Raw genomic sequence first — 23,254 nt, forward strand, 5'->3', positions numbered from 1 at the left:
GTTATTTTTTATAAGCGTTTTGAGGAGAGTTTTCTATCAAATACTGTCTAGAAACTTCTTTTTTTTTTTTTTTTTACTTTTTCAAATTGTTTTTATTATACTTTTTTCTTTTTCTTTTTTTCTATTTAATTTAAAAATATATTTAAAGGAAATTCAACTTGTATAAACCTTTCCTGTTATTATATAAATTTGATTAATATGATTATCAAATATTAATTATATTTCTAATAATTTATTGATTTTTTTAAATCTATTGTTTTTTATTTACTTTTAATTTTTCTCACTATTTTATTTTCTTCACATTTTTCCTCAAACTTTTTGGAGCCAAACACATCCTAATATTAAAAATAATATTAAAAAAGCATGTTGAAAATGATTTTTTAAAAAATATTAAGAATATGTCAATTTCTTTAAAAAAGACAAAAAATTTATTAATAAAACCATAATTCTTTTTTTTTTAAAAAAAGGTACTGATCTTGCTAGTGGTATGGGCTAGAAATCAGAGCGTCAAAAAATTTGGGCCGGCCTCACCAGAACGAACTCAGGTTTACACGTAGGCTCAGCGCACTGTCATCAGACTTCACGCAGAAGCCTCCAGCTCTCTAGGGTTTGCCGGCGGCAGCAGCAGCAGGAGAAGCCTCCATCTCTCCACTCAAAAGCTTTCTATCTTTCCTTCACCAAACGCTGCGTTTCGGTCAATTCTACTAGGTACACTTCCAATCTCTATACCCCAATTTATATACAATCGTTTGGGTGCTGAGAAAATAATGGCATTTTTCGTGCTATTCAAAGTTTGGATTCTTTTCTTCTTTCCCTACGTCAATTCCTCGTCCATTCAATTCAGTATAGATTCGATACCTTGTCTTCCAATCTACTATCTGTCTGCAATTCTTCCCTTCCTTCTTATACTCCGGATCATGTCCTCTCTCTCTTTCACTCCTTTCCAGAAGTCGACTTTGATTAAGTCTAAGTAGAGGAGTGAGAGTGGTAGAAGCTAACTGTTGAGTCAGTTGAATGTGCTAATTCCTTCTCATGCCATATGGCAATGACAAAGAAAGTTACATTTATAGAGTCAGATTCAGTATGAATCTCTTGTGTCACTAGCTCAACTACACAAGATTCTAGCAAAAAAGCTTGGATTCCAATGCTGTTTGTGAAACAGCCAGGAAGAAGAACTGAAGAAGACACAGTACAGACTACGGAAAAATAAAATTTTCTTATTAAATAAATTTTCTGCTGTCTCTACCTAGGAACCAGTCCCTTTTATACCTAACTCAACGAAAATGAAAGGAAAGCATAGATAATGGAAAGCATAAATCACGGAATAAAAAATCTAAATAAAATCACGGAACCCTAATTTAAAATGGGTCGTTGCATTCCTTGCCCCTTCAGAAAAGCCTTGTCCTCAAGGTTGAAATAGAGGAAACTTTTGTTGTAACTTAAATGCATCCTCCCACATTGCATCTTCCATGAAGGAATTTGACCATCGAACCAACCATTGTGTCACCGGATGATTGTTCCGCAGAACCACTCTCCTATCCAAGACAGAAGTGGGCTCAAGTTGCAGCTGTCCATCTTCTCGTGTTGTTGGTAACTCCGTGAAGGGAGTGATCGACTTCCCAATTTTTTTCTTTAGGCAAGAAACATGAAACACAGGGTGGATTTTTGACTCAACTGGTAACTCCAACTTGTAGGCGACTTGTCCAACCCGTTGAATAACCTTATATGTCCCAAAGAATCGAGGAGACAACTTCCTATTTCCTTTGAATGACACTTTGTTTATAAGGTTGTAGGCAAAGGAAGACCATATTTCAAACCACTTATGAAGCATTGCACAAAAAATTCCTCGGTTAAGCCTCTAGTCCTTGCCATTAAGGCTTCAAATTGCTCTTGATAAATTCGTATTGATGTGGTTTGCCTCAATTTAGTAATCTAGCCCATCGGATTGTCATATGTTCCTGGTCCAAATTGCACAATTACATCTACAGTGAATGTCTTTCAATTTAATTCTTTAAGAGAAGCTTCATAACCTTGAAACCATTCTAGAGCCTTACCCTCTAAATAAATAGAGGCAATCCCAACCTTCTCATGTTTCAACACTTCATTGTATTTGAAAAACCTTTCACACTTATACACCCAATCCGTAGGATTTTCCCCCTCAAAAGTTGGAAAATACAATTTAGAAAATTTGGGTTGTGAATGATTCATGCTAGAAGTGGAACCTATTCTTGGCTTGGTTGGAACTAAACTACTAACCTCCATGGAACCCGTCGGAACCAATGATTTTTCCATTAGTTGATCAATTTTGAGGTTCATTGCTATCATCATACGGGTTAACTCCTTCAGCTCTATCGATTGCTGATCTGAGGTCTCCTTCAATTGCTTTACGGAATCCTCCTAATGACGAACTTCTTGTGTTCTATTCCCATCTACCATTCTAGGTGTCAGGTCGTGGCTCTGATACCAGTGAAACAGCCAGGAAGAAGAAGACACAGTATAGACTATGGAAAAATAGAATTTTCTTATTGAATAAATTTTTTGTTGTCTCTACCTAGAACCAGTCCCTTTTATGCCTAAGACTCAACGAAAATAAAAGGAAAGCATAGATAAATGAAAGCATAAATCACAGAATCAAAAAAATCAAGCAATTGCCAAACTTGGCTTATTCCTAAATAACCAAAATAAAATCACGGAACCCTAATTTAAAATGGGTCATTGTAGTTTGATAAAGAAAAGAGCAATTAATGGAAGACTTCTTGGACAGAAGAAATAGGCCATAAACCGGGTTTATTATAATAATATTAATAATAAGAAAATCGCCTGCGATTAGCCTGAGAAAATGAAAGAAAATTTTGAATCTTAAATTTTGCAGCATCTAGGGCTCGAGATAGTAATCAAAGTGTGGTTTTCTTTTATTTTTCTTCATTTTTCCTTGTAATCCAAACAGAGGGTCGGATTTCACGCTCAAGCGTTTTATAAATTGGGAATGCTACAACCATAAGTTTTGAATTCTAGGGTTTCTCTTTGAACATCTGAACTATTGGCAGTTTGGATTACAACTCACGAAATTTTTGTTGGATTATTGGTTCCCTGTGTCTATTTATATATTTTTTTTTCTTTTGTTTTATTATAATTTCAATTGTTGCGATGATGATATGAAATTGGCAGTGTCGGTGGTTTAATATATATATTTTTTAATTTTCTGCAACACTACTGTTTTTTTGTTGTCATTGGAGTCCTTTTTTGTTGTGATCTGCTTGCATGGAGGAAATAATGTTGAGTTGTTGAAATATTTTTTGTGGTTTTTCAGAAAATTTTGTTTTGATTGCCTGTTTTGGCTAGGTGCTGCTTTGAGTGTCTTAAAGTAGAAACTAATGTGTATGGTGCATGCATTTGTCTTTGATCTAATGGAGAAACTGGGTGCTTGAAATGATACATGCATTTCATTTATTTTGTTGCAAGAAAAACATGTTTGGTAGTGACAATGAAAACTGTTTTCCTATAATTGAAAAGAGGAAAATGAACATGACATTGGAAAACATGTTTGGTAGCATTTTTTTTGAAAAACATTGTATGAAATTGGGTTAGTTTCGGAGGACTTTTAACCATTGAAAATGATTTGAGACTGACAAGATTTTACTTGTTCACTGTTTTCATTTTTGAGCCCCATGAGAAAAATCATATGCGTTGCATTTGGTAGCAAGATCTTACAAATCAAGAAAATGATTTGGTCCCAATAAGCAAATGACGTGTACCTTATGATTGTTTCATTTTTAATCAAATCTAAATGATAAGTGTAGTTTTTGGGAATTTTTTTAAAAGATTGTTTAGATCTAATGGTTATAATTCCCTAAGACTAAAGCTTTAGTACGAGCAGATCCATTTGATGGTGGATTGGATCTATTTTTATCCAATCATGGTGAACAAGTGAAGTAAATAATTGATGGGAAATAAGGTTCAGGTGATATTTACTTCATAATAAAAATAAATAAATTATATGTACAGCCTGAAAAAACCTAAAGCTACATTTCCAATGGAGGGTGCTGCTGAAGAAGCTGCCAAAGCAATCTCGGATTTATCCATGGATGGTTCTTCATCTGAAACCATAAGCAAAAAGTGAGTTTTTCGTACTATAATTCTCTGTTTATTTCCTGAGAAAAGACAAGAAAACCTAGTCAAAATGGAGGCTTTGTGCTTCTTTTTTTGGCTGCAAATAGTGGCAATGTGGAACTAAGGTTTTGGTAGTGTTTTGACTGAAATTGTGTTGTTGATTGCTTTTGGTAGTGCTCGGAAGAAGGAGTTGAAGATGAAGCAGAGGGAGGAGGAAAAGAAGCGCAAAGAGGAGGAAAAAGTAAAGCAGGTGATTAGTTTCTTAGATCCTAATTGTCTGTTGGTTGAAGAGAAAATTTGATTTTCTTTTTGTTTTAGTTTTTCAGCTTTCTAAAACAGGGAAATTCAACTTGTTTAAGCCATGCACTTGACATAGGTTCTGTTGAGAGGAACTTTTATTTATTATCAATGTTTTAAAAGGTTAAAGACAGTCTTGAGGTGTTTTGCCTAAATGAGGCGAAGCATAACCCTCAAAGTAGAACAAGGCATAAGCCTTGACTTCAATAATAATAAAAAGAAAAAATCTTAAAAATCAGAAAAATATTAATAAAATCACATGAAAATTAAATGATAGCAAAACCATACAATGTATAATAATCAAATTAATTGTATGTTATGTTATTTTCAATAGCTTCTGATTTAGTTTCTTTGTCTTTTCTAAAATCCAACTCTCTCATGCAATTATCCAATAATCTTCAAAACTACCATCACTATCACTAGTAGGATCCTCCAATGAATCATAATTATATCCAATTGTTCTATTATCTTCCCCATCAATGTTAATGTCAATCCATTTTTCTTCTTTATCCATTGATTATAGTGATATTTTTTCTTTTATCCATCAATAATAAGATAATGATTAGATGTAAGCTTGATCACTATAATGACCAATAATTCTTTTATTTCTTCTTCCCAATCTCTTCGTTTCATTTCAATTTAAAGGGTTAATTGGTAGTCAATTAGGCCCTTATTTTTTAAAAGTTTTAACCCTAATATTGGATGCAAGACAAAACTTATAAATCTATACGAAAACCCCATAAAAGCACAAGTCACTACAACAAATAAATGTTGAGGCTTAAATCTCTTAACAAATGTATACAAAAAGTCGATAAAGACCCTAAACCCATTAAAACCCTTTGAATATTTGAGACTTAAGCCTCAATAGCCTCAATCAAGTGAGGCTTAAGCCTCAATTACCCTCTATTGAGGCTGTAACCTCAAGGCTAATTTGCATAGCCTCACCTTGAGGCAAGCCTCAAGGCATAAGCCTCAATAGCCTTTTAAAACACCATTTATTATTATTATTATTATTATTATTATTATTATTATTATTATTATTATGTATTATTATTGCTTTGAGGAATCTAGGTTCTGTTTGGTTTTGAAGAGAATTAAAGGAAAGAAAATGAAAGAATTTTGAAGTTGTAAACTCCATCATGAATGCATTTTTTTTTCTTCTTGTGTTGGTTTTCTGCAACAGGGGATGATGGAATTGTTTTTTTTTTTTTTCCATAACAATTAAACTGAGAGTTAGAGGTCTTAGTCCGGTTCTAATGGAATTCACCAGCCTTCTTAATATTTGAATCACAAGTGAGGGTTAACATTGATTTTTCTATTTATTTTTTTTTTTTCTGAAAATAAGATATTTCTACTTCTAAGGTTTTCTATTTCCTGAGAAGATTTTAGTCTTTAATGCTTGTTTGTTTTTCATTCTATATAAGTCCCTTTCTTTTTCCAGGCTGCTGCAGTCTCAAGCTCGAAGGTGCAGAAACCCATGGCTGGTGATGATGAAGATATGGATCCAACTGTAGAGCTTTGTTGCCCCTTGATTAAATAATGTTTTTCTATTAATGGTTTCCAAGTGAACCTTTCTATTAATGTTTTTCTATATGGTATTAACCTTCAATTGTTGCTCTTTTTGCTTGATTTCTTGTGCAGCAATACTTTGAAAATAGGGTGAAATATCTTGCAGCTCAAAAGGCTGCTGGAAAAAATCCATATCCTCACAAATTCTTTGTTACACTATCTATCCTTGAATACATAGAGAAATATGGAGCCTTAAGCAATGGGGATCACCTTGAGGATATCACAGTATCATTGGCTGGTATTGGAAATTTGGGGGTTCTACACATTTAGTGTTGTACCTGTTGTAATTTTGCATTTCTTTATGCTAATCTCTATAATATTCCTCTTATACAAGGGCGAATAATGAGCAAACGGTCATCCTCTTCAAAGCTATTTTTTTATGATTTGCATGGTGATGGTGCTAAAGTTCAAGTTATGGCTGATGCAAGGTATCTAATGATTATTATTTCTTCTTATTTACATATCCATGCTCTTTCTTGTATTTATGTAAGGTTGGGGCAATAATTTTCAACAAGGGTTTTTGTTAGTATTTGCTTGTCTAAATCCTTGATATTCAAATCAAAAGCTAGCTTCCATTATGCTCTGTCTGGTGACTTATTTAATATGAATTTTTTTTTGCTTTTTTCTCTTTCTTTGTTATACTTCTTGAACATCTTCTTGACTTTCCTGATGGGTTCTATAGAGTTTAGAAGGGTCTATATCTATTCTATTATTGATTTGTTATCTATATGTAGTAAGCTCAACCACTGTTCCATACTCTATGCTAAGTTGGTTTTCAATGATATGTTCTTCAAATTGGCATTCTAAATTTCAATATTAAAGGTAACTCAAAAGGAGGGGGTGGCCCATAGCTAATAGATGTTTCCTTCTTTTGTGTTGAAGAGGAGTCTATTAATCATATTCTAATCCATTGAACCAAGACAAGGGTTTTGTGGGAGTTGTTATTTGTGCTGTTTGGTGTGATGTGGGTCCTTCCGCTTTCGGCTAGAGATACCCTCCTAGGATGGCATGGTTCCTTTGTGGGCAAGAAGCGTAGAAAGGCTTGGATGGTAGCTCTATTATGTTTATTTTGGTTGGTTTGGAAGAAAAGAAACATGATTGCTTTTGAAAATGAGGATCTTTCGATTCAAAGGGTGAAAATTCTTTTGTATGTAATCTTTGGTCTTGGTCTAAGTCGTGTATAGATGAAAAATCTTTACCTTTAATCAACTTTTTTGATTGGTTGGGTTTTAGATGAGTGCTGGTGAGTTTTTCTGTATCCCCTCTTCTTTTTTGTTTTTGCCTTTAGGTGTCTCTTGTACACTCCTTGTATCATTTGGGTTGGCCTTTAGACTCCCTTTTCTCATTTTGTTTATAAAATTTTTTATGCATTTACCTATCAAAAATATAAAATAAAATGTTAAAGGTGACTTAAAGATATGAACATGTTTCCTATACACACAAGCACAATCGGCCTTTGCACAACATCCCAATTCTCCCCCTTTCCACCTGCTACCTAACCCGTTAAGTGTTTAGGAGTTTAAGACGACCTGTGTTAGTCTGGATTATGCTTGTTGAGAGTTATCATCTGTGTTTAGCAGTATATGTGTCTGCTCCATGTGCAGGAGCTTGAGATACAATAAAAGTTCTTGTCACTTTAGGATATCTTTTTAGTTGTGTAACTCATGCTTCAATATGTGTATAGCTTTTGTTTAAATATGTGGAGGTGTTAAAATAACAGTATCTATGAGTTTTTTTAGCAGATTCAATTATGTGTTATTATGTGTTTTCTTGTGGCTTTTGCCTTCTTGAAAAGCTCTAATAGACTATGCATTTCATTGATGCAGGAGCTCGGATATGGATGAGGCTGAATTTTCTAGGTTCCATTCTGGTGTGAAGCGGGGTGATATTGTTGGTGTCACTGGCTTTCCAGGTCCAGATATTACAATTAATCAAATATAGCTTCTTTAATCTATCTTTATAAATATTTCATGTGTCTTTGGTGGAGTATATGAAATAGAATTATGGTTATAAATTAAGTTTCAATTGAATATACAATTTTTTTTATCTTGATCTGAAAATCAAACCATTGCTACTACAATGAAACCTTGTGGATTTAACTTTTTGTTCTTGCAAATTGTTTTGCCAAATACTAAGGATTGCATTAGAATTTTATTATCCTTTGTTAATGTTGTTAATCATGGCTACGATGAAAAAAAATCCAATCAACGACTTTTTAGTTAGGGAAACTCCTTATATTTATAAGAGAATTATAGAGTTCTAGATCACATAAAAAGCTCTTGTATTTGCTTTCTTTGGTTGGAAACTAAGATGTTTATAAATGATGGTTCTTTGACTTTAGTTAGTTTCTTTGATTGGTTGGGCTCTTGTTGCCCTTCTTGTTTTGTAAATTCTTCTCTTGTTTGAGCCTCTTGGTGGTAGGTGTATACATCCTGTTTTCCTTGGGCCACTCTTTTGGTGCCTATATATATACACATATATAGATACACTTCTTTATCTATCAAAATAAATAAATAAATAAATGAAAGAAAGAAAGAGAAGCAACCAACCAGAATTAAACATGGATTAGATTTTATTGCAAAGAAAAAAAAATCCATTCAACCATGCTTTAGTTGGCTGGAAACTCCTTATATTATAGGAGAATTATATACTTCTAGTTTAAATTAAAAAACTTCCTATTTATCAATTATCTTGTGAAACCTGCCCAGTGTCCGTAATGGAGTTTCTCAAGGATGATGAGGGCGCATCCTTTGGTCTGCTTAGTGTCTGCTCGTGTGTACTTTGGTGCATCCTTTTTGGCGCTTTTTAATACACTTCTCATTTGTTGATCAAAAAGTATGATGAGGGTGCATCTTTTGGATAGTGAATATCCTGCTTGTCATTAAGGAACATTGCCATTTGGAAACAGGATAAGATCCTAGAGTATTGGTTATGATCCTGAATCATATTGGTTTTTTATTAGCTTTTTATATCATTTTTTTTTTTGTTCTTCCCTTCTAGCACCTACCTGCTACCTTTGTAGGGGAAAAAAAATTGAGAATAGGGGCCCTGAGCCTACATCTAATGTTTTTGGTGTTTTTCCATGCAGTAGTATAATCCCCAATTCTTTACTTACTTGATAATGTAGGTTTTAGATATGTTTCTTGTACAATCTTAGTTAAGCTTTTAGTTTTATTGTTAAAGTTGTATGTGTGTGTTTGGATCTTCCTACTTTCTCCGAACCTTTACTATGACTGGTGTAGGGTGCTCTCTTCTGCCCCTTCTCCTACTCGCTTCTGATAGCCATTCCTATGCCCAACCATTTTTATCTGTTTCCTTCTACTATATACAACTTTGTTATTATCTTGTGGGTTCTTTTACTAGATGTTATGTTGGTGCACCGCACGGATATTATCGATTGCAATCATTTAAAAGATGTTAGAATATTGACAACATCTCAATGTGCCACTATTTTGATATTGTTCTTTCTTTTCTTTCATGCCATGTTCTCACAGTTATATTGATGCTTTGTTTGTCATCTTACCTTTTTTATTATCCATGGGAGTCAGTTTTTGGGTTAATGTTTACCGAAAGCATTTTGCATTATGGTTAATTGAAGAATTTCTAATGATGCTCATGTTCAAGCTATGGTGATTTATGTTGTTCCTTATTTTTAATTTGGTTTTTTCCTTTTTTTGTTTAACTATTTTTCAGGAAAAACCAAAAGGGGGGAGCTAAGTATTTTTCCAAAATCTTTTGTAGTCTTATCTCATTGTCTCCATATGATGCCAAGACAGAAAGCTGGTCCTGGTTCTGATAATGCCAATGTGAAGGTGAGCAGATTTTGTTTTGTGATTGATTTAATGTTGTCTGGCTTTTTGCTAACATCAATTTTTTATGGCGTTTGTACAGAAAACTGATGTATGGGTCCCAGGAAGTACCAGGAATCCTGAAACATATATTTTGAAAGATCAGGTATTAGTTAATAGCCTACAACTTAAAACATGACCTCTTAACTAATTGAAATTTTGTCAATTGTCCAAATTTTGTTCTTTTTGTTTTTCATTTGAGTTGAGTTGCTCTTATTGATTTCATCCTAGTTAAATGAAAAAAAAAATGCCGTTTCCTATAATTAATTCATTTTACTCATTTAATTTCTGTATCATTATGTTGAACTTGAAATGCATGCATATTTACTGATTAAATATTCATACACATTTTTGTTTATTTCCATGGTTGTTGGTTTCACATGATACACTTTGTAGCTTTCAGACTAGGCATATTAGTTATCTTGGCTCATGATGTAGGTCTACAAATTACCATTTTTTTTTTCTTTTTTTTTGGGCGGGGATGATTTTAGCAATGCAAAGAGCAAGGTGAAAAAAAGATTTTGCAATGTCCATTTTCAATTTATTTTTTACCCACTTGGGAAACCCATCAATTAGTGGATCAGCCTGATTTAGTTTTACGTCTTGAAAAGAACCTGAACAATATTAGAGATACATGGAGACAGAAGGATGTTTATATGTGAGTGATTGTGGATTTATTGTATTGAACATATAATATGATTTTTTTTTTTTGGATTGGTAAATTTTTGTCCCATTGGGTCTTTAATCTGAAACCTCCCACAAAACCCTTTACCACTTGATCCAAGCCTCAAGGGTGAACAAATATGTGAAAATTTATCTAGGTAGCTTTAATATATATAATACACATTTATCTATGTATGCATGAAAAATTCAAGATTGTAATGACACCAAATAACTATCATATAATTAGAACTGTTATGGTACTCGTTTAATTGTTAAAAAGCAAATGGTAGTAGAAGTTCTTTATATAAATGGTATAATTTTCTTTTCTTTTTGATAATATCAAACTAAAAAGGAGATTTGCTCTTCTGCAAGTGTTTAAATAGTTGGACACAGATGGATAGAGTCTTGAGTTGAAAAGCGTCCATTGTGCCCCAATCAATAGGACAAGTGCACTACATATCATTACACATTCTAATGTATGTTGAGTTATTATCTATTGATGTAGTCACATTTAATCGAGCATTTGGAATCAAGATTGAGTTAGAATTGCTTTGGTTGGGCACAGCTGGATTGGATTTAGGGCATTTCAGGAAGAGCAACCCAAGTTATAAGCAAGGACGAAAATGTCGCTAAAAATTGGGGATATTTTGATGAAATAATGTGTATCGGCAAATTCCAAAGCAAAAAGTGATGGAGACATCTTGGAAGGCTGATTTTTCTCAAAAATTGGCACAAGATCACTGATATATCAGCAACATGCGGTGTGCGCGGATAAAGAAAAGGGAGGGTTGGGGCTAAGGAAAATTACTCTATTAAACAAAGCTCTCCTTGGCAAATGGATTTGGAGATTTGCGTGTGCTAAGGAGGAGCTTTGGAAAAAAGTGCTTGAGGCTAAGTACGGGAAAGAGGAGCTTGGGTGGAGGACAAGGAAGGCAAATGGGGTGTTCGGTGTTGGAGTGTGGAAGGAGATTCTGAAGGAATCCACTTGGTGCTGGGAAAATATGGGGTTTAAGGTGGGTAAAGGTAATAGAATAAGGTTTTGGACTGACCTTTGGTGCGGTAACAATGTGCTGTCCCAAGGCTTCCCGAATCTTTTCTCCATGGCTGCCCATAGGAATGTCACAGTGGAGGAATGTTGGGATCAAAATACGGGTCAAGGAGGGTGGAACTTAGGGCTGTTAAGGGACTTGAATGATTGGGAGGTGGGTTTGGTGGGCAATCTCCTAGCTGTGTTGAGGGATTATAGTGTTAATGTGGAAGACGATTCGGTTTTTTGGAAGAAGGGTGGGGACGGGCTGTTTAAAGTCAAGTATGCGTATAATGTGTTGGTAAATTCTCAAGGGCTGGATTTCCCTCATAGCAATGTTTGGGTGGGCAAAGTCCCAACCAAAATTGCCTTTTTTGCTTGGGAAGCTACTTGGGGGAAGGTCCTCACTTTGGATAGGCTGCAGAGAAGAGGGTGGCATTTACCTAATAGGTGTTTTTTGTGTGGGTGCGAAGAGGAAACGATCAATCACATATTAATTCATTGTACAATGGCAAAAGGGTTATGGAACATCATTCTTGTGTTGTGTGGTGTACAGTGGGTTTTTCCAAATTCTGTAAAGGAGGTCCTTAGTAGTTAGAAAGGTTCTTTTGTGGGGAGGAAAAGAAAAGAAGTGTGGAAGTCCATCCCGTTATTCATTTTCTGGACTATATGGAAGGAGAGGAACATGCTAGCTTTTAAAGGGGGGGTGTTGGCTTATCAGAAATTAAAAACGTCGCTTGTATACATTATTTGGGGTTGGGCTAAAGTGTACATTGATATGGAGTCGAAATCCCTAATAGGTTTCTTGGAGTGGTTAGCCTCCAATTAGGGTTGGTTCGTGTTGTTTTTTGTTTGAGGGTTGGTAGCTTTGTATACTTCCTGTATGCCGTGAGGCTATTTGCCGTTTTATATATATCATTTGCTTATCAAAAAAAAAATGCTGATTGTTTTTGACCACTTATCATGATATATCAATTTTTCCAGCCTGTGGCATGGCAGTGGATGTTTGATTGAATGGAGGGCATTGCAGGAGAGAATGGGTGCAGGAGAGGATGGGAACGCCGAATATGGATGTGGCAGCAGCGTGGCAGCTGCTCTCTTGCCATCGTTAATAGTGATTGTTAATATAACGATGTGTTTTTAGACTTATTTATAAGTATAGTATAAGGTTTACTTGGGAGAGAGTTAGATTTATTAGGGCTAAAGTTGATTAAATGACTATCAGTGAACAATTTTGATGCAGCTTCGTTTACATTGATGAAAGTGCCTAGAACTCAACTAAACTGGAGAAGGGAAGTTTGGTTGTTTTGTTGCACCAAACCACACCTCCCTCCTAGTCAATAACCTGAATGTTCTGTATAATATTAATGTGGCTTGTGCAGTAATGTGAATAGTGTCTTATAGGATAACAGAAAAGTGAGTTTTTATCCCAGTGGCACACTGATGTGAGTTCCACTTCAATCATCTGAGCAGTGTGGAGTTGTGTTGACATTATTAATTGTGCTATTTGAAATTCTTTGTTTCCTATCCTTATAAGTTGTTGCATTATTTTTATTCTTGGTAGTTTAGAAAAAAATTTCCTTTCATTGTTTGGTTATCAAGGTTTTTTTTTTTTAAATTTAATTTATTTAATTTTAAAATTTTAAAATTTATTTTCTTATTTATATTTTTGGTAGGAAACTCGATATCGCCAACGTTACCTGGATTTGATGTTGAATATGGAGGTTCGACAAATATTCAAGACCCGAGCTAAGATTATTTCATACATTAGAAGCTTTCTTGACAATCTTGATTTCTTGGAGGTTAGTCATTTGTTCAGGTGTTAATCTTCCTTTATTATCAATATTGTTTAATATTATTAGCCGTCTAATGCCCAAGCTTTATCTCTTTTTCTCGTTCATTCATTGAGTCTCCACACTTCAGGTTGAAACTCCAATGATGAACATGATTCCTGGGGGTGCAGCGGCTCGTCCATTTGTGACTCATCACAATGATCTAAACATGAAGTTATATATGCGTATCGCTCCTGAACTCTATCTTAAGGAGCTAGTTGTTGGTGGATTAGACCGAGTTTATGAAATCGGAAAACAATTTAGGAATGAGGGAATTGATTTGACCCATAATCCTGAATTCACTACATGTGAGTTTTATATGGCCTTTGCAGACTACAATGACGTGATGGAGCTCACTGAGAAAATGTTGAGTGGTAAGCATGGCATTTAGGTTGTTCCAAACAAGCACATTTTTTTTTCCTTGTGGCATTTCATTATCCTTATTAATTTTTTCCCTGAATTTTTTTTCTAACCATAGTTAATTGAAACAGGTATGGTCAAGGAACTTACAGGTGGCTACAAAATTAAATACCATGCAAATGGCTTGGATAAGGATCCAATTGAGATCGACTTCACTCCACCTTTCAGGTTTATTGACTATAATAATCTATGGTGCAAAGTATAACCTCAAACATCCATCCTTCTGGAATAACTTTTGTGATTGATGTTTTAAATATTGCAGGAGGATTGACATGATAGAGGATTTAGAGAAGATGGCAGACCTCAGCATACCCAAGGATCTCTCGAGCGATGAAGCAAACAAATATTTGGTGGATGCATGCTTGAAATTTGATATCAAATGCCCCCCTCCTCAAACAACGGCTCGTTTGTTGGACAAAGTAAATCCTCTATTTATTTTTGACCCATTCCTAAGCATCTCAATATTTATCAATGGAATCTGGGAATATGACAAAGTTTGTGGTCTAATGTTATATTACTGCTTCCTTGCTGGGGAAGTTCCAAAACATGACTCTTCATGGTTCAGTAGCCCTTATGGGTTCAGCAAATGGCTCATCTCAACCCTTGGTGGATGGCTGATGGCTGCACTTCCAACAAACCACATTTCTTCCACCTCGACCTCCTTCACCAGGCTAGCCATGTGCTGCTACACTTTAAAATCACTACCAGCTCCTCTCAACACCACTGACACTGACACAACCACTGTTGTTTCTGCCACTGTTGTCTTCACCATTACCTACAACTTTGGAACCATGCCAGCATTGCTGCCACTATCGACACCCCCCTGTTAGTGCATGTTGCCAGCATCAGCATTTCTATGAATACTAGAATCACATAATGTTACCACATGCTATTGACAAGATAATATTGATAGGTCATCCTACTAAACTATCCTTTTCAAAACCTATCCCAAATCCATGTAATTTTACCAGTGTCACTTCTGCTGCCAACCCTTCAACATATGTGCCACCACCAATGGTAACTTGTTAAGAACCACCAGCATAATTGCCTCACATTCACTGTCCACCACCATCACAGGTACTACTAACTTCTGTTAGATGTAACCACCTCTAACACCAAAGACACCGTTGTCTCTTCTAACATCCCTCCTTGATCCTTGATCTACTCCTCCGTAATCTCCAGCCTTGTGATCAGAGCTGAAATTTTTATATTATAGTTCAAATTCTGGATTTTTAAATTGAGCTAGCGAAGGAGACAAGATTAGGGTTAATCTCTGTCACCTCCCCTGAGGTTTTGGCTGAATACACTTAACCGTTATTGGTTTGAAATTTCATCAAATACCCTCCTTATTTTGAGAGAGAGAAGAGGTGAATGAAAATGACAAATGAAAATACCCTCCTTTTCATTTGTCATTTTCAACCTCTCCTATCTCTCTCAAAATAAGGAGGGCATTTGATGAAACTTCAAACCAATGGGAGTGTATTTAGCCAAATCCTGAAGGGAGGTGAGTGAAATTAATTCTAAAAAATTGTTTTAGTTTCTTAAATTTTCTGTGGAAATTTTTTGTATAAGAGAAAATTACAAATGGAGCATTTTGACACATTTTTCCCACCATGAGCACTTTGAAAAACTCCTTTGGCTCCCAATTTTTGCAGTATTATTTGTTGTAGTGGTCCTTTAATTGAAATTAAGCTAATAGCAAAAACCTTTATTTGGTTGGGGGCTTCCTCCAATACCTTCTGAATTTTATTGGACCTGGTATTGGTACATTATAAGAACCTATTTGGTCTTCTAATTCCTATGGATGAGCCACTGCTCCCCCAGCGATCATGTTCATCATTGGAGTTTCAACCTGAAGTGTGGAGACTTGATGAATGAACCAGAAAAAGAGATAAAGCTTGGGCAGTAGATGGCTAATAATATTAAATCCATCAAAAAAGAAATTTAGTCTTCTAATTCCTATGTCTTAGATTCAATCCCAATTCCTACAAGGAAAAGATGTTCTGATGAAGACATTTTAATCTCCAAAATGAAAGCAATACATCCTTGAAAACTTGTTTTTTTGGTGGTTTCATTGTTCAAGTGTTTGCATTTCATAAAATATAGAACACAGCAGTTTGATCTTCCTCGAAGGTAGCACATGTAAGAAATATTTTCTGAAAACAGTTTCTGAAAATATACCATTTTTAAGGCCTGACATGAGAAAATGCTTAAAGCCCTTCTTGCTCTATTTGTTTTTCCGTTTCTTTTATCTTACCAATTTTTCAATCATCAATATCTGGTCGAATGCTCTTATGTTTTCTCACATGGATTATTTTTATTAAAATACAATATGACTTGTATGCTGGCAGACCATTCCTTCCCTTCCCCCCCTTGGCCCCCCCCCCCCCCCCCCCCTCTCTCTCAAATGTTTTTGTATTTTTCGCCATTGGATGATAACGGTCTTTGTTGGCTTGTAGGTTGTAATATTTTTAGTAAGTTGTATGAGCTTCTGAGTGAATTTTTGGTGCAATTTGAGACTTATGCACCACTTCTGACTTATTTTTGGTGCAACATTTTGTGATTTAAATTGTATCTTTTATGATGTATAGCTTATTTTAAATTTTATGGATTTTTAATTATTTCCATTTTGCAATGTTGCAGCTTGTGGGGCATTTTCTTGAAGAGGCCTGTGTAAATCCTACTTTCATCATCAACCATCCAGAAATAATGAGTCCTTTGGCAAAGTGGCACAGATCGAAACAAAGCTTGACTGAACGTTTTGAATTGTTTGTCAACAAGCATGAAGTACCTACGCCGTTTCAAGATTTGTTTTCTATTTCTATTTTTTGTTTTTTCTAAACCAACTCTCTCATTCATACTTGTTACAACTACTCTGTAATTGCACAGCTTTGCAATGCTTACACTGAATTGAATGATCCTGTGGTCCAACGTCAGCGATTTGCCGAACAACTCAAGGTAGAAAAAATCATCAGAAATGTGCAACTGAGTTATCGTCCTAATTGAATTACTGACTTTTTCTGAGGTGAATGTATTTCCAAATGTCAGGACCGACAATCAGGTGATGATGAAGCAATGGCTTTGGATGAAACATTTTGTATGGCTCTTGAGTATGGATTACCACCCACTGGTGGCTGGGGATTGGGAATTGATCGACTTACAATGATGTTAACAGATTCACAAAATATTAAGGTTTGCATCTCTATTATTTTTTTATTTTTACCTTTGTGGTATATTTGTGTTATGATCTCTATCTCTATCTCTTTCTCACACACATGCACATAGGAACCACGGTATATATAAATGAGACTGCTAAATTCTTGGTTACTGCTTACATTTTGAATTCTATGGGGGACAGGAAGTTCTTCTCTTTCCAGCCATGAAACCTCAAGATGAGCCTTCTTCTGTCCAGCCTCCTGCACAACCTTCTACCCAAGGTTTGCTTATTTATTATGGATGCCATGTTTCAGTTGGAGCTTAACAGTTGATCATTTATTTATTTTCATTTTTCTTTTGAATCATGCAGCTGTGTAGGGGTTGGAAGACTGAAATCTTGAATGGATGTTTCATCGGTGCACGTTTTTGGGCTTGCTGTCAAGTTTTGATCGTTAATTTACTATCACAACGACAGTGACAATGGCTGCTTCCATGTTGTTCAAAGCCGAAAGAGAAAATCATAAACCCTAGACCCCAAACATGAAACAAATCCCGGGAAGCAGTGATGAGAAGGGTTTAAACATTGGAATTTATAACGGTTTGGCTAAGATACCAAAGACTTTGAAATTTTTTAATATATATATATATATATATATAGAGAGAGAGAGAGAGAGAGAGAGATAATGATAAAAAATGATTTATCAGATTTATTTTTTTATTTTTTTAAAAGTGATTTAAAATTCGAATTTCATGATAAAATAAATTAATGAAATGAAATATTATTGTAAAAAATAAATATTTAGAAAGCTATACGTGGGGCTGACCTTTTGAAAAATGTCTTTAATTTTATAATTATCTTATCAATTGTTTTTATTTAAAAGTTATATTTTATAAAATGTTTAAGAAATTATTTTTTATTAATTATATTGATATTTAAGTTTGTATTTTCATTTTGCATTTTTACCTCATTTGTTATAGTTACTTTCACAATTTCTTTTGTTATTTCATAACCTCTATTATTACTCGATCTTTTTTATTCTAATTATAATTTATAAAGATAAATGTATCAATATAATGATTTAGAATAAATTTTGTTAATTTTATTAAACAATTTTAATACTTAAATTATTGAATCTTAAAAATTACAAAAATTAAGTTTAAATTATTTTCATATTAATCATATTAAATAAATTAAAAAATCTTGAACCTTAATTTTTCTATATCTTTATCTAAATTTTTAAAAGAAAATTAATGGATTAATATGGAGAAAGTTAAATATATATATATATAAAAAGGATAAATCACCGGTTTTTTTTAGTAAAATCAACAAAAAAAATTGGAATAATATTGTGATTATTTAAAATAAAATTAGTGTGTTGAGCAAAAATGAAATGTAAAGAAGGTAAATAACTGAGTAAAAATTACCAAAAATATCCTTATTTTATATTTAATTTTTCATTGTTACCAATTAATCTTATCCTAAAAATCATATAATTATCACATCAATATTTTCATATTAATCGCATTAATTGAATTACAAGAAATTCCTTTAGCCTTCACTTTATTTATACATTTATAAGTATAATTTTTTCATTTATAATTTTTCATTTTAAAAAGTTAAAAAAAATACTTATTAGTGGATAGGTGTGGACCTACATTCTCCACATGTTTTATTGTGAAATTTTGATTTTTGTAAAAATTGTTTTGAAGTCAACATTTATTTTTATTTTATTTTTTAAAAATAAAATAAAAACCTTCACTCCTAAAACAAAAAAACAAGTCTATGAAAAATTGAGTTGAGGTTTGGGGTCAAATTACCTATTATAAAGATATGGTAATAATTAATAAGACATAACACCCCACTAAACCTTAAAGTCAAGTCTCTACTAATTAAGTCAAGACACTATAACAATTGAGTGGTTGATCGGATATCTATGAAATATCAAGATATGTTATGGCCAAGGAAACATCGAAAAATAATCAATTAGATAAGTAAAGTTACAAACCTACTTAAACAATGAGCAAAATCAATCAATAGTCAACATGTACAAGACACTTAGAATCACCGATCAAATGGTGAAAATCTCATATGTTGGGTCCCATCGATGCTCGATTTATTTACATGAATTAATTTTATGAATATTATATTTTTTATGATCATTGAAAAGGATCATAAAAATTTAAAGGAATTCCATTATTTTTGGAATTATATAATTTATTAACTTTGAAATATTTAAAGTGGAGTTTTTGAAGAATTTTTAAGAAAAGGAAAATGAATGTTATTTAAAAAGGAAAATGAAAATCAAAGAAAAGCATATAAAAAACACCAAATGGGAAAGTACACCAAGAGGAGTGAAGGTGGTCATGGCCATGTAGGACTGTAGGAGTGGGGCTGGGTATTGGGATGATGCTGATAGTGCTGAGGCCCCACAAAGCTGACCATCATGTCTAGCAAATGGAATCTGGAAGACCGGCTTGGTTTGAATCTCTATCACATCGAAAGTCTCACTCGAAATTCCAAAATTTGATGAGGTTTTCACAGTTTCACCCCTGCTTCCATCTTTGATACAAAAAAAAACATCCATAGTAGCTACAGTCATGTCATCGTTAAGCCTCATGTAGAGTGTGTTTATCCAAATCACCGAAAATATGTGAATAATAAGTATACAGATAAAAATGAAGTAAAAAAATTGAAACTCACAAATAAGATTGATTGAGGTTGGAGTTTGACTCTATGTTTTTAAGACGAATTTATTCCGCTCAAGTGCTTATGGTTTATTGGCAATCGTCTCTCAATATACAATGATCACTTTCTTGTGATAATAGCACTTCAAATTACAAGAAACAATGAATTATTTGATAATTTGTACTCTATTATATACCAAATATTTGGTAGAAAATAGAAATGATTAGACTCGAAGGTAAGGAGGATTTGAATGACAAGAAAGAAGAAAGAGTGGAGTGAATGAATTAATCAAAATGCCACGAGGGGCCCCTTTTTATATATATTTGAAAATGACATTAGAAGAAATGTATTTAAAATACTAGACACATCCTTTGCAAGATTATGTCTTAAGACACCAAACACAACCTTTGGAAGAGGTTGTGTCTTTTAAATACAAAATACACCATTTAAAACAAGTTGTGTGTATTAAGAAATAACATGTCTTCCAAAAAAAAAAAAAAATCCTAATTTTCATTCACCTATGTAAATTCCAACAATCCCCCCCATGAATGAAAATTGTTTTAAAAAATCCAAATGACAAACTAATTAATCAAAATAGTAAATTTTGAAAAGTAATTACATAAGGATAGGTAGCTTGTGACTTTGAACCTTCCTTAGTGAAATATTAACGAATTTACTAGCTAGAGAATTTTGGCTCTAAAACCATCTATAATGATCGATTCCCTTGTGTACATGTAATATAAGCTACTACGGGCCTAAGGTTTGAGTGGTTTTAATATAGCGTTAAGCAAAAAATGAATAATATCAACACATAAGAAAGTCATGTCATTAAGAATTTCTATGACACCTTGAATACAAAAGCCATAACACCATGATCAGATCATATATGAAGCCTGAAAACCTAACATGAGAATAATAGAATGAATTGAAATGATAGGCAAGTGCCAAAAACACAAATATGTCCCAGTATCAGCTAAATGGAGAAATATTAATCCCTCAATCAAACGTAGTCTCCAAATTATCAGAAGTCTTAAAATAGAAAATCAATAACATCCTAAATGAAAATGTACTCAAACTAGCAATTATAACATGTATAAATGACTACAATATAAAAGAAAGTAGTAAACAATCCACCAAACCAACCATATATAGGCCAAAAGCATATAAAAGTGACTATTAAAAATATTATTTTATATTTTAAAATATAAATGCAAATTTTACAATTTAAAACCATTAGAAACAAATTTTAAAATAAAAAAAAAAACTATGAGAAAAATAATCCTAAGGTCATTAAGAGTGCGTTTGAGAGTGATTTTAGAAAGCGTTTCTAATATTTTAAATGCTTAAATAATAAAAATTTTCAAGTATTAGAAATATTAAAAACATTTTCTATAATCACTACCAAACAAACTCTAAGAGTGTATTTGATAGTGATTTTAAGAAATGTTTCTAACTTTTATAATACTTAGAAATTTTAATCCTTCAAATATCAAACACACTTTAAATATTTACGGGAACATTACTTTTATTATTGTGAAGATTATTTGCTTAATCAACTCCTTTGGTAATAAATCTAGCGGACCTTATCTTATTTTTTACTTTATTTTATACCTTTTAGATTTTCTTAATTATTGCTTAGAAATAAGAGATAGGAATGAGCTTTACATACTTTTAGTTTTTCTTAATCAACTCCTTTTAGTTTTTTAAGTCCTCCATATTCATCCTAGATGTTGGCAAATTCTCTCTATATATTACTGAAACTATAAAATAGATTGGTCATGACAACATTTATGATCATTATTATTTTTTAATTATATTTCTAATAAATTTATTTTTTAATACATTATTATTTTTATATTCAAAGTGTGTTTATTGTTTGGTATCGACTATTTATAAATTTACCATTTGCCTAATGTATGATTATGAGTCATTAAATATTATCGAAATTAAAAAATGATTGACAATTTAATTAAATATGTGTTATTATTATTGTTCCAACTAAATAAAAATAATTTTAATTACTCGTTATAAGACTATGTTTGGCTCTAAGGGAGTATTAAGGAAAAAATGTAAAAAAAATTATTTTTCTCATATTTGATTTTAATATAAAAAATAGAAAAGAAAATTAGTTATAATTAAAATTAGTAAAAAACTTATATATTTGTAAATTATTTTAAAATAAAAATATAAAAATAATTTATTGACTTTTTTAAATATAACTTTTATTTATTTTTTGCTATTTTATTTTTTTTACATTTTCCCTCAAACTTTTTGGAGCCAAACATATCCTAATATTAAAATTTTTTAAATATTAATAAACCAAAATTCATTTTCAATAAATAAAAAAAAGGGGACAATTGTGTTTTGGACCTAGTTCGGCTCAAAAATTAAGTTTTGGTTCATATAAATTCACTATTTAAGCCCAAGACCTAGAGAAAGTGTGAAAATTGAGAAGAAGGATATGAGATTTTTATCTTTCCAAAAATGACCTTTAATGACTGAAAAAAAAAAGAGTAGAAAAATATTAATTTAAATTTTATTCATTTTTCAAACCTCAATAAGATTTAATATAATTTAGTGATTTAAAAAAATACACCATTTTCCAAAAAAAAAAAATTATTATTATTTAAAAATCAAACATCTTGGAAAATATATATTTTTAAAATTGCATATATAAAAAATAATTGAAAATATGTCAAATTTATTTTTTTTAAATGATATATTTTTATAATATATTGGTCTTTTCATATCTTATGCCATCTCCATCAATTATGTAATTTTTATGGGTCAAATGTTAATTTTTGGACTTTTGGGCCAAAATAAGCTTTTGCTTAAACATAATATTAAAAGTAGGCTCTTTCCCATATTAATGTTCAAAATAACCCCTTGAATCCACATCAGCATAAAAACCAATTTTTTATACTATTTATTTTTTACTTTACCAACTTCCATCTCGTGTTGTTCTCTCTTCCCATCCCGTGCTGTTAAGTGTGGTTTTTTCCTTCAAAACCCTAGCCCCACCAGTGGGCCACTGAAAGAAACGTTGGAGCTACAAAGTATCAAGTTAGTCCTAATCTTATTTTTGGCTTATTTTATGTAAAGTTTTTGGCACTTTCCAATTTTTTTTCCCATCTTAGAATCTCGGTTTTCAGAAAATTATTTTTTTTCCATTGCTTTTGGTTTTCTCTTTTGTTTATGTCCTTTATGGCTATTTTAGCATAAATGGTTTCTTATCATCCAAAGATTGAAACCCTTTAAGATGCAGACATTTGTTGAAGTTTATGGGGAAAATGAAAATTTCTGGAAAAAATAAAATTTTATGGGGAAAAAGGATAGATCAGTGATTTGTATATTTGATGATTAATGTCTTGAGGTTGACCTAGTTTCAGCTTCTGGGGAAAATAAAATTAATGTATATTGGTATTGGTTTTCTGGGCTGGTTTTAGGTTATATTGTGATGATTAAAAATTAATATATATTGGTTTTCTGGGCTGGTTTCAACTTATATGGTGATGATTAAAAATTAATGTATATTGGTTTTGTGGAGGGTAACCCGGTTTCCGCTTGTGGGGAAAATAAAATTAATGTACATCAAAGAATGGGTTTTCTGGGCTGGTTACAACTTTGGTATATTGGTATTTTGGGC

General features: G+C 32.7%; 1 protein-coding gene across 2 annotated transcripts; it reads left to right on the forward strand.

Moving 5' to 3' along the window:
• Positions 1-466: 466 nt before the first annotated feature.
• Positions 467-17,559, forward strand: LOC100242505 (lysine--tRNA ligase, cytoplasmic). Of its 2 annotated transcripts, none has more exons than XM_059742865.1 (18): positions 467-708; positions 3,878-4,116; positions 4,285-4,360; positions 5,849-5,917; positions 6,049-6,214; positions 6,311-6,404; positions 7,803-7,888; positions 9,670-9,788; positions 9,868-9,930; positions 13,191-13,316; positions 13,438-13,720; positions 13,838-13,934; positions 14,029-14,185; positions 16,410-16,553; positions 16,656-16,724; positions 16,815-16,958; positions 17,125-17,203; positions 17,293-17,559. In XM_059742865.1, the coding sequence occupies exons 2-18, from the start codon at positions 3,998-4,000 to the stop codon at positions 17,298-17,300; spliced, it is 1,899 nt and encodes a 632-aa protein (XP_059598848.1). In that variant the 5' UTR covers positions 467-708; positions 3,878-3,997; the 3' UTR covers positions 17,301-17,559. The 2 variants fall into 2 exon arrangements, with proteins under 2 accessions (XP_059598848.1, XP_002279658.2); XM_002279622.5 differs by having other exon boundaries at positions 4,006-4,116.
• Positions 17,560-23,254: the final 5,695 nt, after the last annotated feature.

This window comes from Vitis vinifera, chromosome 14 (genome assembly GCF_030704535.1).
Source record: "Vitis vinifera cultivar Pinot Noir 40024 chromosome 14, ASM3070453v1".
NCBI lineage: Eukaryota > Viridiplantae > Streptophyta > Magnoliopsida > Vitales > Vitaceae > Vitis > Vitis vinifera.